General features: G+C 40.4%; 1 protein-coding gene across 1 annotated transcript in view; it reads left to right on the top strand.

The window, feature by feature from the left end:
• Positions 1-17,468, top strand: part of TANC1 (tetratricopeptide repeat, ankyrin repeat and coiled-coil containing 1) — a 139,312-nt gene that overhangs the window by 3,578 nt on the left and 118,266 nt on the right. The window contains exon 2 of the mRNA XM_047082255.1: positions 3,423-3,623. Coding sequence (XP_046938211.1) covers positions 3,423-3,623 — 201 coding nt within the window. The remainder of the gene's footprint in view (positions 1-3,422; positions 3,624-17,468) is intronic.

Raw genomic sequence — 17,468 nt, 5'->3', positions numbered from 1 at the left:
CTGTCTGTGAAACAATGTGATTGAACTAGATACTCTCCGGGATTAAAAGCATGGTGGGGTGGATGCATGTATCTGTGGTGTATGAATGTTTCATGGGAAACACCTGCCAGTGGAACAGGAGGGGACCTGATAGATCATTGGTGGTTGATAACATGGTCATCCTACCTAGCCTGGCATTTCTGGAGTAGCAGGAATGGTGATCAAAGTGTATCTTATCACTTAATTGAGGTAGGAATAAAATAGGTCACAGTTCACAGGACACCAACTATTTGGAACTAAAGGAAATGTGTCCACAGTGCTGGTTATTGCAGTGAAATGTTTTTAATTCTTCTTAAAACCTCTTTAAGCATCTGCTGTGGAATGTTAAATCAACCAGAGAATTTCTGGTGTCCTGTTGCCAGAACCAGTATTGTATAATTCTTGTGGATACCCTTAGGAGATTTTCACTTTCTGCCCCTGGCGTCGTCTGCATCCTTGTGATGCTCTCGAGATTTACTTTGACCTGAACCCCTTTGCCTACATGTAGTTAAAGCACCAGGCTCCGGAATGCTGCCTCCAGCTTCTAAGCTGCTGAATCACCCCACTTGTTTCATGCTGCCTGTTCATACATAAAATTTCTCTCCCTGCTTTGTGCCTTTCTAATAAAAGGAAACTGGAAGTTAGGGGTCTTTGTGTCTGAAGGACAAACCAACAGAAAATGTTTGGGAATGATAATATATTAAGATGTTCAAGTAATCCTGAAATAGAAACCCTTCCTTCCCGAGCCCCGTCTCTGAGTCCCTTTTTATTGCAGACCAGATAAAATCAGAGTGTCAGAGTGCAGCTGCTCAGAAGGCTGAAGGTCCTCATGGTTACAGCCTGCTTTGGAAACTCATCCCCACCATACTTGCAGTTAATGAAAATATTTGCTTTGCTTGATATAAACAAAGTTTATGGGCACATTTTATAATTAGGAAACCCTTTAATTTTCTTTTATCCTTAACTCCCCCCTTTTGTTTGTATCATTGGAGAATATGAAGTATTTAAGAAAATAAACCCTTTCTCAGTAAGGAGCTTATTTTTTATTTCTGGTGTTGTTAGAATAGATGCCTTTCTCCCTAATATTGTGTCCCCATCCAAATTAAGGGACTTGAAGTCTGGTTTGGGTTTTGTTTTGTTTTGTTTGTTGTAAAGGTTAGAAATATTTCTGTATGAGTAGGGAAGACCATACCTCGTCACAGTGCCTGCTCCTATCAGGCTAGTCTAGACATTGGACTACCAGCTTGGTGATTGGGAGGGTGTAAGGGCCAGCCACAGGGCAATGAAGCTCTTTTCAAACCACATGGACAACCTCTTCAAGGTCCCCTGCCCATCCTGTGCATGTACCCCTTGGGACTGTGGCCTCAGCGCTTTCCAAGTTCTACATCTCCTAGTTTCGTTGCCAAATAGCCAGGAGTCAGGTGACCAGGCACCATTCTTGTAGGCATAGCACCTGCTTGCATTCCCTAGATGAGACCAATGTGGTGGTGGGGACTGGTCATGAGCACCAGATATAGGACCGGAGAAAACAGCTCTCTTTTCCTCTATCTTCTCAAATCTCCTTAGTCGGGGAGGCACTTAGCCCCAATGGGCACTGGCATTGCAGTATACCCCCAGCTCTGCCTTAAGATCTCTTTCACTGACAGATAGTCAAAGGAGAGGCACCTGGGAAACTTCATGTCCTGGCTCAAGACCTCAAGGACAGGTGGTTTCAGAAAGATTTCTGGCTTTATCCACAGTGGTGTAAGAGTAGCTCCTGGGTCCTGGGAATTGGTGGTATCTCACGGTACACATCATAAAGCAGGGTGAGCGAGGGTTATAGGAGGACCAGAGTGGGTGACTTCGCTGTTCACATAGATTTAGGATGTAAAGATTTCCACTAATTCCTTCTTCCTTCCCTTAGGGACAGAACATTTGTGTGAATGCTCCTTTTTTTTGAAAATTCTGGTGAAGGTTTCCTGGTAATTGTTTTCTTCTTCAAATACCAGTCACTTGGGAAACTCAAGATTTATCACTAAATGTCCAAGTTTGTTAAAATCCTTCAAGCATAGCTGGCCCAGGTGTGACTAAAATTACCTTTCTGATGTTGCCAACTTATCCATTGTGGGACCCACGGCTTTTCTGTTCACAGATCTACTGGTTTTGAGCTGCCTTTGAGAATCAAGCATGAGCCTGTCTGCCAGTTTTAACCCCCACCCCCCAAACTCCCAGTGTGTGGAGGGGGTGACTACATATTTCACCGTGCCTCCTAACATGAAAAACAAGCACAGCGATGCAATTTGAACTTGATGGTTTGGATCACATCCCTTTTGAGTCTTGCGCACAAAGATCTACACAAGTTGAGTTCTGATTCAAATCCAGGCCTTGAGTTTTCAGAGTCAGGAAGGCCTGATAAGGACCATTTGGGTAGTATTTATCAGAGCGACTAGTTTGCTTATGGAAAACTTTCTATATCTTTCCAGTTCTGTATATAAATTAGAGCTTGTAGATGTTTTAATCATCAGGGTAATGATTTACCTTCCCTCTTTACCTGTCCTCAGTTGCTTCATAGTACACACTAGAGGGGGGAAAGTAATGGGTAGGGGAGGAACAATAAGAGGAGAGCTTATTATTGGAATACTTGAGGACCAGCTGTATCTTTTTCAGAGAGGCTAATCCTCACCACCATACTCCCTTCCTTTTGTACTCTCTATACTGTAATTGCATCCTCTGTATTTTGTTGTTGGATCTGCTTACCCTAGAATATCTGATTTCATAATAGTAAGCTTGTTTATTCTTAAGCTGAACACCAAGAAGAACCAGCTTCATCAGTAAGCCATATTTCTAGTCTCATGACTAAGGGTTGGGCTGGTCAAATTGGAGGAGGGTGGACCCTGTGCCATGGGGAGTATGGAGTAGATCTAATGAGAGAAGAGAGATAGTGCTGGGGAGGAATGTTGAAGTAGAGAGACCCTCTCTTGGAGTCTTTTATTGGAGAGAAGTGAAGTCAGAGTTCTGGAATGAATCTGGGTGTTCGAATCTACTCTAAGATACTTGGGTAAGACCAATAACCTCCCTCCCCTACTTCAGCTGAAATCTGAAATCACAGCTTCTTGTGAATCATTCATACTTGGTCTTAATCTAATCTGAGATTGGTGGCTTTCTGGACCCATTGTTAGGAGCGAAACTGGGCCAGTTGATATGGTCCAGAATGGTGTATGAGGCAGAGTTCATTGATACTTGAGTGGTGAAACTTGAATTTTCTCTCACATAGAAAAAGTTATAAGAGTGGTAGAAGAAAAGAAAACATTAAAAAACAACATACGTAGGTGACATATGAGAATTATATTCTAAGGATGTAGTTCTTAGGAATTAATCTACCTGTAATGGATGACCTAATTTATGGTTTTTTCTCTTCACTCCAGGAGGTGACTTTGGTCCAGAGACTTCTCCCCCAGTCCTGCCCCCTGGCCATGGTGGTGACTTGTCTGTGAGCAGCGTTCCTGTGGCAGAAGACACCTACAGGGTGAGCTTGGCCAAAGGTGTCTCAATGTCTTTGCCTTCATCACCTCTGCTGCCTCGACAGTCTCATTCGGTGCAGTCAAGATCAAATAAAAAATCCCCAGGTAAGTAAGCAACAAAACAGCACCCTAACTGTCTTCGTTATATATGTAAGGCATGTATTGAGATTAAGCAAAACTAGTGCTTGTAAGAAATTTCCTGGGAGGTTTTTTCTTTGTTACAGTAACTTCTGGAAGAAGAAAATCTCTAAAAAACAAAGTTTTGATTTGAATTTAGACTAATTTCTTTAGTTTAGCCTATATACAAACTATTTTGATAGCTTAGGTTAGACTTTTACCAAGATTCAGGATCTTGTTATCAGTATTAATGTTAATCAATCATTGGTCTTGTTTTCTTGGTGGTGAATTAGGAAATGCTATAATCTAAACTCATTGTGGTGCATTTAAAGATTTTGGATTTTGGCAAGTGTAATCTGACAGCAGTCCATTTATTACTGCCAAGTGTTATATACTAATATACTTTCCTTGATTACATCACTCAGCATTTGAGTAGATATACAATTTGTGAAAATTCAGATTTTTAAAGGGGTGGGAACAAGGGTCTCATGGATTACTTGTTTAAAGTATTTTGGCTTCCTTCATCATTACCAACTTTTTGCACTTAACATTACCAATGAAAACACAAACATTAGTTAACTTTGAGAGGTTATGAATCAGACGTGAGGAAAGCCTTTCCAGAATGCTGATACTCGCAATCATGAAAGTTCTTTGATCTTCTTTTATGTTTGCTGAGCATTTGTTTTCTGAGGGTAGGATAGTTTGGGGTCTTTACTGATCAATCATATGCCAGTGAAAGGATTCTTCTCATTTATCCATGAATGTGTTTGGGATTGGTCTACATTGTGTCCTGGGCCTATAAAATTGGTATCTGTTTTTCTGGTTTCCTAAATGTTTGTATTATTTGAGATGTGATAGGCATGATTTCTGAATCATTTAGTGGATATTTGCAGTTTGTGTGGTGACAAAATTAAGAGGACAAACCTTGACACTTTGAATGTTAGAAATGATGCTATGAATTGGTAAGTGTCCAAAATCTTTCATTGTCCTAGAGCTTTCTTATTTTGGACAACATTGTTTACAATCCAGTCATTAGCTGGAACTTGGAAACCTTTTTGGTATGAAGCAATTTCCTGTGCCAAGGAATTTGACCTGTTTATCAGTATTTGGGGAAATTCCTGGAATGTCCTTCTTTCTCTTTGCCTTTCCCTACGACTGTATCTCTGTCAGATTTCTCTTCTTTCAAATCCTGGTTCCCACACTGCCTTTCTTGCTGGTTACCCCATTGGAATGACTATGCAAATTGTACGTAGTGTTATACTTTTTTCTGTATCAGCCACGTCATTTGCCCTTTTTCCTTGAATCAGTGTGTTCATGTGCATCCTGTGTCTGGTGGGCATGGACAGGCATGATGTCTTCTTTAAGTATACCTCATCTATAAAAAACAGATAATAGAATTCTGAACCTATCTGGATTCCTAAGGGAATAGTACTTGCAAGTGCCAAGTGCAGAGATACGACCTTTAGGAGAATTTGCCCTCCTATATAGCCTGTGCTGCTGCAAAGGAATTGATGCTTCTTGGGCCTTAGGCCTGGTGAATGCCTAAGAGACTAGGGAATATGCATTTCAGATAGGATTTTATTATTAACAAATTAAAGGTTTGTTTTAGTGGAACTTCAATCTTCTTTTTAATTTTTCTTAATTTGATTTCTTTCCAGTTCTATGGAGATACACTTGACCCATAACACTGTGTGTGTTTCAGTGTATAACATAGTGATTTTGTATATGCATGTGTATATTACAAAATGATTACATTAAGGTTAATTAACACATCTATCACCTCATATAGTTATAATTTGTTTATTTTATGAGGTTTTAGTGGGATGTTAGGTAGCAATGAATGGCATGGCAAGCATGGGAAGTATGGCTATCCAGAAGTGTCTCAGAGTCTATAGGCTCACTGGCCAGAAATCCCTGACGAGGCCTGGTCTCCTGTGTCCTGACTAAATTTGATATCCTTAGTGTTGAGAAAATATCCTATAGTTTGTTTCTTCTCCATGGGAATAAAATTTATTTCTGCTAAACTCTGCGCAAGGCCTTATGAATAGAAGAGAGTAGTTTTGCAACATTCAGCTTTTTAATGGATTGAAGAAAATACTCTCCATTTAGATGCTTTGGGTCCAAATTTAATACACTAAGCAGATTCTCCTCTAACGGAGCCATGCTTGTGCGTTGCCTAAATTTGTGCAGCAAATTAGTGTCTCACAGTGGTAATTTGGCTTCATTATCTTGGCAATTTTAATTCAAAAGGGAAGCTAAGGGCAGAGATGCTTGCTTAAAAATGGCGTGACTCAGAGTACATCAGACAATAAACAATGTTTTTCTACAGTGTCTAACACAGGCAGGTTTCTGTTCAAGCCATATTGTTAGAAAAGTACCCAGAGACCTACTGTTCTACCTGCCTGTAAAATAAGTTGACATATGGTTGTGAACGTGCACTGGATTTAAAAATAGCCTTCTATTTAAACAGCTAGCACTGTTGCTAATGATACAGTAAATACATTGTGTGTGCCACACCCCTAAGTATTGAGGCCTGCACTAGTGGGCTATGCTTCAGAATCTTGTCATCTTTCAGACCTAGCTCTGAAATTACCTTGATGACTTCTGTTCTCATTTTTAAGATAAGACCCTCTCTCTCTCTTAAGAAGGTACATAAAAAAAAAAAAAAAAAAAAAGAAAGAAAGAAAAAGGAAGGAAGGAAAGAAGGAAGGAAAGAAAACCTAAACCTGTTTTACTTGTTTGGATAGAAACTCTTTACTAATTGATGCTAATCAAGAAACTGTCAGGGACTGAAACTATTTTGGCAAAGGTCAAATACTATAAACCCCTGTAATAGGCACTGAGCATAGCCTGTATTAATGAAAGTTTGTATTTTAATACAATAGGTGATTAGCTCCTGGGCCTTGGGAACTCTGGGCCAGAGAGTTTCATTAACCTTGCAATAATGTGACCCTGCATTTTTCATTGTTGAGTTTCTTACATTCCACTTATATTGCTAGTTAATATTATTTACTCTCCTACTACCTTGCTCCATATATTTATATTTTTTCTATTATTTAGTCTGAAGCTGCAGTTTTTGAGTATTGTTGCAAGTTTTTTTTTTTTTTTTCTGAATGATAACTACATTGTGGCTAAAGAAAACAAGGACCAGTATCCCTTATAGTCTTGTGGTGGTTGCAAGCCTTTTTGGACTAAGAAGTCATTAATATTTGTAATGTATCCTTTTGTCTTCCAGACAAGAGCAAAGCCCATTTCCTGTGGTTTATTTATTAGTAAAATCATTAGTTACTTTATAGTTGGATTATATTTCCCAGATCACTTTGGGCCCATTATGAAACACTCAAAAGGTAGGGCATGAACGAGAAGCAAGCTTTTAAAATACTGTGATGGGGGTACAGCAGCAGATGGTGGAAAGTGGGTGATCTTGCTTTTTTCATCCTCACTTATACGGGGAGACTGGATGGTGCTGGCTGTTTGCACCTGTGCTGCTTCCGGTTCTAGTTCTGTCTCCGTTGACAGAGCTGATGTAGCAATTGTGAAAACCCTTCTGGCTGTCTGTTTCTTTAAGGGAGAAACCTCAAAGCTGACAGCCTGTAAAGTGGAAGTCATTCTACCCTTTGATTCTTGGACCGTAAGTTAATTCTCTGCCAAGGCCCTCACCCTCTAAGAGTGTTTCTTGTAGAAAATTTGGAGATCCCAGGGTAGAAACAGAACTACTCTTAGCGTTTTTATTAAAAAAAATATTTTTACCTATTCCATCTAGACCTGAAACCACACTCGCGCTGCTTTTTTTCACTTAATATTATATCATGAACAATTTCCAATTTGCTTGAAGAACTTGAGATTTAATGTCTGTTGTTTCAATATCCCATGATTGATTAAAAAATTTTTTATATGTTTTATTTAATGTTTTATTTATTGAGAGACACAGAAAGAGAGAGAGAGACAGACAGAGAGAGTGGGGTGGGGGAGGAGCAGAGAGAGAGGGATTCACAGAATCTGAAGCAGGCTCCAGGCTCTGAGCTGTCAGCACTGAAAGCCCAATGCAGGGCTCGAACCCATGAACCACGAGATCATAACCTGAGCCAAAGTCGGGGATGCTCAACCGACTAAGCCACCCAGACGCCCCTCTATGATTGATTTTTAACTAATTTCCAGTTGTTGGATATTTGTTATTTTTTCTGGTTTATTTATTTATTTACTTTGTTACTGTGGGTTTTTTTTTTTTTTAAGTTTATTTATTTTTGAGAGAGAGCAGGGGAGGGGCAGAGAGAGGGAGAGACAGACTCCCAAGCAGGCTCCCCAGTGCAGGGCTTGAACTCACAAACCGTGAGATCATGACCTGAGCCGAGATCAAGAGTCAGACGCTTAACTGACTGAGCCACTGAAGTGCCCCCAGGTTTTTTTAAATTGTAGCATAAGCCCAGACATTTTGCTTTGTTCTTGCTGTCAAATGCCTACGAATTCAAAATTATTAATTGCAGTAAAAGACACATAACAAAACTTACCATTGTAACCATTTTTTAATGTACAGTCCGATAGTGTTAAGTACATTCACGTTGTTGTGCAACCGGTCTGTAATAAAACTCCTAATGTGAATGTTTTGTCCAGTAATTTTTACACATATCCAATCTCGTAAGAGTGGCAAGTTCCCAGAAGTGGAATTATTGAACAAAATGGACTGCATTTTTAAAGAATCTCGATACATACTGCCCAGTCACTTTCCAGAAAAGCTGTATTGATTTCACATTCCCTCCAGCATTCTTTGAGAGGCTGCTTTTTGAAGTTAATGTCTTCTGGGAACTGTCTTAGATGGATACTGCTGGTGAGGTGCTTTGTCCAGGCTAGCTGTGGACTACTCAGAATTAGTTAGAAGGGGCTGAGAGAAGCCTTCCTGTCACCTTCCTCTTTTGAACTCCCCTCTGTTGGCACCTCTCAGGAAATTCTCACTTTCTTTTCCTTCCACGATATTGTGTCAGGGGAATTATCACAGCTGAGTCAGATCAAGTTCATGGTCAGAAAAACATAAAGCTGGCTTCCAGTTTTAGCTACAGCCACACTCTGTTATGTGGGGAAGATGATAGACATGTTAGAATTGGAGAGGTCGCCAGGCCACCTGTGCAAGGCCTCTTTGCAGATATGGAAGGGATGGAAGGTATAGAGCTTGCCCCAATGGGCAAGTTATTGATAGAGTTTTGGCCTTAGTCCAGGTCCCCTGCTCTGTCCCCAGTACGTTCTCCTAGTCCACTCTGCATTGTTCTGCCTGTACATTGTTGACACATGAGCTGTAAATGACGTGGCTTTGCATTCTGGTTGCATGCGCACAGGGAGGCCATAAGCTTATGTGTCCACATGCATCTGTGACAGGAAATGCACAGTCCCAGTACAAGCCTGCTTGTAGAACCATCGAGTGCTAGGCCCTGCTTTCACCTAAGTGGTCAGGGCCACATTCAGTGCTCTGACTTTCATCAAGGACAGTTCCTCCTGCTGTGTGAATAGGAAAACATTCTTTGTTTCCTCCTGGAGACTTGTTATTTGATAGCCTCCTCCTAGAAGTAGGTGGCTGCCTGTGCCTCACTGCCACACCCAGCTGTGACCCAGACACACACTTTCTGTTGTTCGGTGTTTACACATAGAACTCATGTGCATGCCTTTGCTCCCCTGTGTGAAGCTGCAGACCTTTTTGTGTGCCATTGACTAACCCACCCTTGATCCTGGTTTGTCCGTACCTTGGAATCACCCCAGAGTTTTAAAGACTCCTGATGCCTGAATTCTACCTTCAGAGATTCTGATATAATGCATATGAGGTATGGCCTGGACATTGGGATTTAAGATTTAAAAAGAAAAAGCTTCCTACATGATTCTAATTAATATGTAGCAAAGTTTGAGAACCATTGATAAGGAATTAGATGAGATAATCACATATTCTTTTTTAATGAAGGTAAATACACAGGTATCTTTATTTTCTAAATTTTAGAAATCATATTTGAGGAGGGAAATACATTACAAAAATGTACTAAAGATACAGTAAATCTTGGTTTCCTCATGCCCCCAGAAAGACAACTTCTTCTGACACTTGGTTGAATGTCTTTCCTGCCCTGTTGTGTACCACTAAATGACAGTGATGTATTTGCCCATTTGCCTGAGCACTGGACATGTGAGAAGCTCCCAGTTTTCCACTGAATAAAGAACAGTGGAAGAACATTCTCGGATATTAGTATTTAAAGGCCATCTCTGATATTTTCATTGCATAGACTATGAAAGTGGGATTACTGGGTGAAAATGTAATGAATGTTAAGAGTGGCTTATTCTGTACTTGTCATTTGTACTCTCTGGTGTGTGTGTGTGGTGGTGGGGATTTTTGTGGCATTTGCCCTCTGTTCTACTTGGGTGATAGGTATTTCTTATCAAATCATCACAGCTTTCTTGCTGTTTGTTTTAAGGCCATCAGTCATGTATGTCACTAAAACATTTTCTCAGATGATCATTTTCCATTTAATTAGGTTTATAGTGTTTTATGACCCACTGAAGTGTTTTTTGTTCTCTCAGTTCAAATTTACATACTTTTCCATTGTGATTTATCCCGTTGCATTTTAAAACACAGCTTTATTGTGATGTATCACATACCCTATAATTCACCCATTTAAGGTTTACAGTTCAACATTTTTAGCATTTTCACAGGGTTGTGCAGCCATTGCCACAATCTAATTTTAGAACCTTTTTATCTGCCTTAAAAAAAAAAAAAAACATTTGCATTAGCAATTACTCCACATTCCTCCCTACTTCCCTCCCCCTCTTCCTAATCCACCATCCTGCAGCCCTAAGCAAACAGTAATCTGCTTTCTGTCTCTGTGAATCACCCTTCCTGGACATTTCATATAAATGGAATCTTGTAACATGTGGGCTCCATGACCGACTTCTTTCATAGAACAGTGTTCTTTAGGTTTGCCATGTTGTATGTAGTATGTATCCATACTTTGTTCCATTTTATTACCTAATATTTTGTGGTATGTGTGTGCCACATTTAAAAATCCATTCTTCAGCATATGGACATTTGGGTTTCCACTTTTTGGCTCTTACGAATAATGCTGTTGTGAACATTTGTGTATACATTTTTGTGGGTATGTAGGTTTTCATTTCTTGGGTATACACCTAGGATTAGAATTTCTGGATCATACGACAACTGTATATGTAACATTTGAAAGTACTACCAAAGTATTTTCCAAAGTGACTGCACCATTGTGCATTCCCACCAGCAGAGTGTGAGATTTCCAGTTTCTCTACATTGTTGCCAATACTTGTCATTGTCTGTCTTTTTGATTATGGTCATCCTAGTGCATGTGAGCTGGTGTCTCACCATAGTTTTATTACTAAGTTGTAAGAATTCTTTTTTTATTCTAATTACAAGTTCTGTAGTATGCAACTTTTCTTCCATTCTTCAGGTTGTCTTTTTCACTTTCTTGATAACGTAGTTTCAAGTGCAAGTTTTTAATTTTGATGTAATTCAGTTCATTTTGTTGCTGTCCTTTTGATGCTCTAAGAAACCATTGCCTAATCCAAAGTCACACAGGTTTATGCCTATATTTTCTCCTAAGAGAGAAAAGGGATCAAGATCCCTTTTGAGTTAATTTTTTTATGTTTATTTTTGAGAGAGAGTGTGCACATGTGAGAAGGTGACAGAGAGAGGGAGACAGAGAATCCCAAGTGGGCTTCATGCTGACAGCAAAGAACCCTGTGTGGGGCTCGAACTCGGGAACTGCGAGATCATGACCTAAGCCAAAGTTGGATGCTCAAATGACTGAGCCACCCAGGTGCCCTGATTTTTGAGTTAATTAAAAAAATACTTTTAATGTTCATTTTTGAGAGAGAAAGAGAGGCAGAGCATAAGCAGGGAAGGGACAGAGAGAGAGAGAGGGAGACACAGAATCTGAAGCAGGTTCTGAAGCAGCAGAATCTGAGCTGTCAGCATGGAGCCGGATGCAGGGCTCGAACTTGGGAACTGCAAGATCATGACCTTAGCTGAAGTCGGATGCTTAACCGACTGAGCCACCCGGGACACCCTGGAGTTAATTTTATGCATGATGTGAGGTAGGGGCCAACTTCATTCTTTTACATGTAGTTATCCAATTGTCTCAGCACTGTTTACTGAAATGGTGAGTGGCCTTGACCAAGTCATCTCTATGCTCTAAAGCAGCCCTGTTGTTCTGCTTTCCCGTTTGCTTAGTCCCTCCTTCCCATGCCCAAGGTCAGAACTTCCTCTGTTAGAGTTGACCTCGTGTATGACTTGCTTCTTTTGCTTCATCCAGACTTCCCTCGTGTCTCTCCTTTTCGCTGTGTGAGAAAAAAACTTCACGCTCCAAATACCTGTAGCCCTGTGCTTTCTCCTCCCTGTGCACAGCCTCTCATTGCATGTCTCTGCCCTGACAGTCCATGAGCTCCTTGTCTTTGGTTCTTGTCTTTGTTTCCCCATGGAAGCCTTAAAAACAGGATGTTATCACTTCTGTTGGTTACCCTGGTGAGGGGGCATAGGTATCTACTGGTTAAAATGAATGGGAATTTAGTAATTGATGGTCATCAGCTCCATGTGATTGGCTGAAAATACTAATAAGCAATTTCAGTGTAATGACCTTATGTTTATAAGGCTAGAAACATACCTTCCCCCATATCCACAGAGAACTGATTCTTTAATTAACGCCCTACCTCTCTCTCAGGTCTTTGCTATCATTAGGCAGTGAGCAAAGGGGAGTAGGTTTTAAGCTGGGTTTGTCAGGGGCCTTCTCAATCCTACTTTTCTATGCTCCCTCCTGTCACTCTTCCATTTTCTCAGGCTCTTGGCATTTTTGCTGCATGTTTCCCACTGCCTGCGGTTAATGATGACTGGAGGCTTTATCCAGTCACACTTTATAGCAGCGTCAGCTGCACCCTGTGGTGGTGTCAGATGGCAGCTAGAACAAACCCAGTGCCATGCTCAGAAAGGAGTCTTTTTACCTCAAGAAAACAGATGGGGGCAGGGACAGCAGTGGTGGGAATCTCTTCTTTCTGATCATTTCTGATTCTCAGAGAAACACAGAAGTCACAGAAGCTCATGGAACCTACTGTATTTGTAAGTAACATTGATGAACGTCACTGAAAAGTAGAAGTCGGCAGGAGGAAAAGAGTGATGTTCCAGCTCGAATCCTCAAGCTTGTTGTGAAACAAGTCTGTGTGTCGGCAGGAATGGCTGGCTGTGTTCCAGGTGGAGGGGCAAGGGTGTGCAAAGCCTGGAGTTGGGAAGCTGAAGTGAACACGGAATGGTGATCTCTAGAGGAGAGCTCAGTAAGAACCAGAGTGCCTTACAAAGGGAGAACTGGGACCACAGGGAAAATCTTCATTGTCCAGACCTGGAATGTTAAACCAGTAAGCTTTGTCTCTGGAGACTTATTGAGAGTAGCTAGTGAACAGTCGCACGTGGAACCCTTTCTTGGCACAAGTGTTCTGAGAAATAAAATTTAGGAAACCCTTCCAAGGAGGTGTGACTTTCTTATCCTTTCCATCACCAAGTAAGTCATCCTTTATTGGTTAGAGGTCCTACGTGGCAATTGATGAGCCCACTTTTTTTTTTAAATTTTTTTTAAATGTTTTGTATTTATTTTTGAGACAGAGAGCATGAACGGGGGAGGGTCAGAGAGAGAGGGAGACACAGAATCCGAAGCAGGCTCCAGGCTCTGAGCTGTCAGCACAGAGCCCGATGCGGGGCTTGAACCCATGGACCATGAGATCATGACCTGAGCGGAAGTCGGATGCCTAACCGACTGAGCCACCCAGGCGCCCCTCCCACTTTTTTTTTTTAATAGAATTTTTTAAAGAGCAGCTGTAGGTTCACAGCAAAATTAAGTGAAATGTACGGAGATTTCTCATACACCCCTAGCCTCCACACATGCACGGCCTCCCCCATTATTGACATCTCTCATCACAGTGGTACATTTGTTACAATCTGTGAACCTGCACTGACATGCCGTTATCACCCAAGGTCCAAAGTTTACATTCTGGTATTAGACAGTCTGTGAGTTTGGACAAATGTATAATGACGTATCCATTTTTATGGTATCATACAGAGTATTTTCACTGTCCTAAAAATCCTCTGTGCTCCATTGCATCTCTCCCACCCACTGGCAACTACTCACCTTTGCAATTACAAACTCCATAGTTTTGCCTTTGCTGGAAGGTCATATAGTTGGAATCCTATAGTATGTAGTCTTTTCATACTGGCTTTTTCACTTAGTATGCATTTAGGATTCCTTCACATCTTTTCATGGCTCGATAGCTTATCTCTTTTTAGTGCTGAATAATAGTCCATTGTCTGAATGTACCACAGTTTATTTATCCCTTCACCTACCGAAGGACATCTTGGTTGTTTTCAGGTTTGGCAGTTTTGAGTAAACCTTCTGTAAACATCTGTGTGCCAGTTTTTGTGTGGACATAAGTTTTTAATGCCTTTGAGCAAATACCAAGGAGTATGATTGCTGGGTCATGTGATAAGAATACGTTTAGTTTTCTAAGATAAACTGACAAACTTTCAAAGTGGCTGTACCGTTTTGCATTCCCACAAGCAATGAATAAGAATTCCTGTTGTTCTAGGGGCGCCTGTGTGGCTCCGTCAGTTAAGCATCTGACTCTTGATTTCAGCTCGGGTCGTGATCCCACAGTCGTGAGATTAAGTCCCGCGTCAGGCTTTGTGCTGGACATGGGGTCTACTTAAGATTCTCTCTCTCCCTCTCCTTCTGCCCCTCCCCTGTTCACATATGCTGGCACACATGTTCTCTCTCTCAACAACAACAACAACAACAACAACAAATTCCTGTTGTTCTACATCCTTACTTGGATTTGGTGTTGTCAGTTTTTTGGATTTTGGCCATTTTAATAGGTGAATGGTGGTCTCTTATTTTAATTTGCAGTTCCCTGATTACATGTTGTGGACCATCTTTTCATAGCTTATTTTCAATGTGTATATCTTTGTTGGTGAACTACCTCTTAAGGTTCGGATCATTTTAAAACCCAGGTTTTTTGTGTTCTTGTTGAGTTTTAAGAGTTCTTTACATACTTTAGATTATAGTCTTTTATCAGATGTATCTTTTTTTCTCCCAGTTTGTGGATTGTCTTCTCATTCTCTTGACTGTGTATTTTTCAGGGGAAAAGTTTTTAGTTTTAATGAATTTCAGCTTATAAGTTACTTCTTTCATAAATTGGGGTTGTATCTAAACAGTCATTGCCGGGGCGCCTGGGTGGCGCAGTCGGTTAAGCATCCGACTTCAGCCAGGTCACGATCTCGCGGTCCGTGAGTTCGAGCCCCGCGTCAGGCTCTGGGCTGATGGCTCGGAGCCTGGAGCCTGTTTCCGATTCTGTGTCTCCTTCTCTCGCTGCCCCTCCCCCGTTCATGCTCTGTCTCTCTCTGTCCCAAAAATAAATAAACGTTGAAAAAAAAAAAATTTTTTTTAAACAGTCATTGCCATAGCTAAGGTCTTTGGGTTTTCTCTTCTCTTACCTTCAAGGAGTTTCATAGTTTTGCCTTTTACATTTTGGTTTGAGATCGATTTTGAGTTAATATTTGTGAAGGGTGTAAAGTCAGTGTCTACATTTATTTTCTTGCATGTGATGAATGTCCAACCGTTCCAGCATCATTTGTTGAAAAGACTTTGCTCCATTATATTGCCCTTATTCCTTTGTTAAAGATTAGTTGACTGTATTTATGTGGGTTTCTGGGCTCTCTATTCTGTTCCATTGAGCTATTTGTCTGTTCTTATGTCAATACTATATGGTCTTGATTTCTTTAGTTTTATGGTAGATGTTGAAGTAAGATAGTGTCAGTCCTCTAACTTGGTTCTTCTCCTTCAAAGTTATTTTGGCTATTTTGGATCTTTTTCCTTTTCACATAAACTTTAGAATCAGTTGGTTAATATCTACAGAATAACTTGCTGGGATTTTAATTGAAATTTCATTGAACCTGTAGATCAAGTTGGGAAAAAATTGGCATCTTGACAAGGTACAGTCTTCCCTTCTATGAGTATGGAATATCTCTCCATTTAGTTGGTTTGATTTCTTTCACCAGCATTTTGTAGTTTTTGTCATGTGGCTCTTTTACATATTTTTTTTATAGCAAAGGATTTCACTTTTTGAAGTGCAAATGCAAATGGTATTGTTTTTAATTTTTAAATTCCATTTGTTTATTACTGGTATATAGGAAATCAATGGACTTTTATATATGAACCTTGTATCCTACAAATTTGCCATAATCCCTGTTCCAGGTATTTTTTGGTCAGTTATTTTGGATTTATTACATACATGAGCATGTCATCTGTGAAGAAAGTCAGTTTTATTTCTTCATTCCCAATCTATGTGCCTTTTATTTCCTTTTCTTGCTTTATTGCATTAACTGGGACTTCCACGGTAATAATGGAAAGGAATTGGTGAAAGGGGAAATCCTTGCTTTATTCCTGATCTTAGTGGGAAAGCTTGTTTTCACCATAAGTACGATATTAGAGTTTTTGTAGATATTCTTTATCAAGTTGAGGAAGTTCCCCCTCTATTCCTAGTTGACGGAGAGTTTTTATCATGAATGGGTGTTGGATTTTGCCATGAACTGTCAATGTCTATTGATATGATCATGTGATTTTACTTTTTAGCCTACTGATGTGATGAATTACATTTTCTGATATTGAACCAACCTTGCGCATCTGGGATCAATCCCACTTGACCGTCATATATAATTCTTTTTATACATTCTTGAATTTGATTTGCTAATATTTTGTTGAGGATTTTCGCATCTGTATTTATGGGAGTTTTGGTCTGTAGTTTTCTTGTAATGTCTTTGCCTGCTTGTGGCATTAGAATAATGTTGGCTTCATAAACTCAGTGAGTTAGGAAGTATTCCCTTCATTTCTATCCTCTGAAAGAGATTGTAAACAACTGGTATGATTTCTTCCTTAAATGTTTAGTAGAATTCACCAATGAACCCATCTGGGCCTGGTGCTATTTTGGAAAGTTATTTGTTGATTCAATTTCTTTAACAGATGTAGGCCTATTCAGCTTGAGCTCACTGTTTGAGAAGCCTAGGAGAATAAATTATACATCAGAAGTCAGAAATCTGTGAGACCCTAGTTTTAGTTAACTAAAGTATTAATGGTCTTGATAGGTCCAACCGTCTCCATCCGTCTCAGTCTTGGGCAGATTGGAACTGGATTCACCTCCCACTTGGTGTGCTTGGGAAGGTTATAGGTGTTTCCTCATCTGGGAGATGGGAGTAATAATGGTGCTTCTCTTTATAGGGTAACTGAAGTTTAAATGAGATGTAGACGGTGAAGTATAGGGCCTGATACACAGCTTTTCTGTGGTGGTTGCTGTCTTAGTGTAGCCATCAGTCGTGGAGCCTGTCTTCATCTTCCTTCATCTGACTTAGTGGCCTAGAATGGATTCCCACAGTATCTGTCTTCTCAGTTCCCCATCCTCAGCCAGATGCCCCCCAGAGGGATTTCATCCTCAGACATATGTGTTTTCTGGCAAGCATATGTCTTTTTGATGTGCAGCAAAGCTTTATTGTCTGTGAACAGGACATGAAAGCAGCATAATGCAGTGGCTGGCCCACTGTCTGGGTTCCAATTCCAGCTTTCCCACCAACTACTTGTATTATTCATCTCTTGGTTTGCATGCGATTTGTGTGAAGTGATTAAAATGATGTCTGTAAAATTGCCTTGTAAACTGTGATGCAAGTGCAAAGGTTTAAGAAAGGTTCTGAGCAGAAAAGAGAAATTTGGGCGAAGCAAAGGTAGGATAGCTGGTGGTCCCCTGCCTCAATGACTT

Source organism: Lynx rufus, unplaced genomic scaffold (genome assembly GCF_022079265.1).
Source record: "Lynx rufus isolate CCGP_SWC_20201006 ecotype Redwood Valley unplaced genomic scaffold, mLynRuf1.p SCAF_2, whole genome shotgun sequence".
NCBI classification, from domain to species: Eukaryota; Metazoa; Chordata; class Mammalia; order Carnivora; family Felidae; genus Lynx; species Lynx rufus.
Note: the sequence above shows the minus strand (reverse complement) of the source record. Positions and strands in the feature narration are given on the sequence as shown.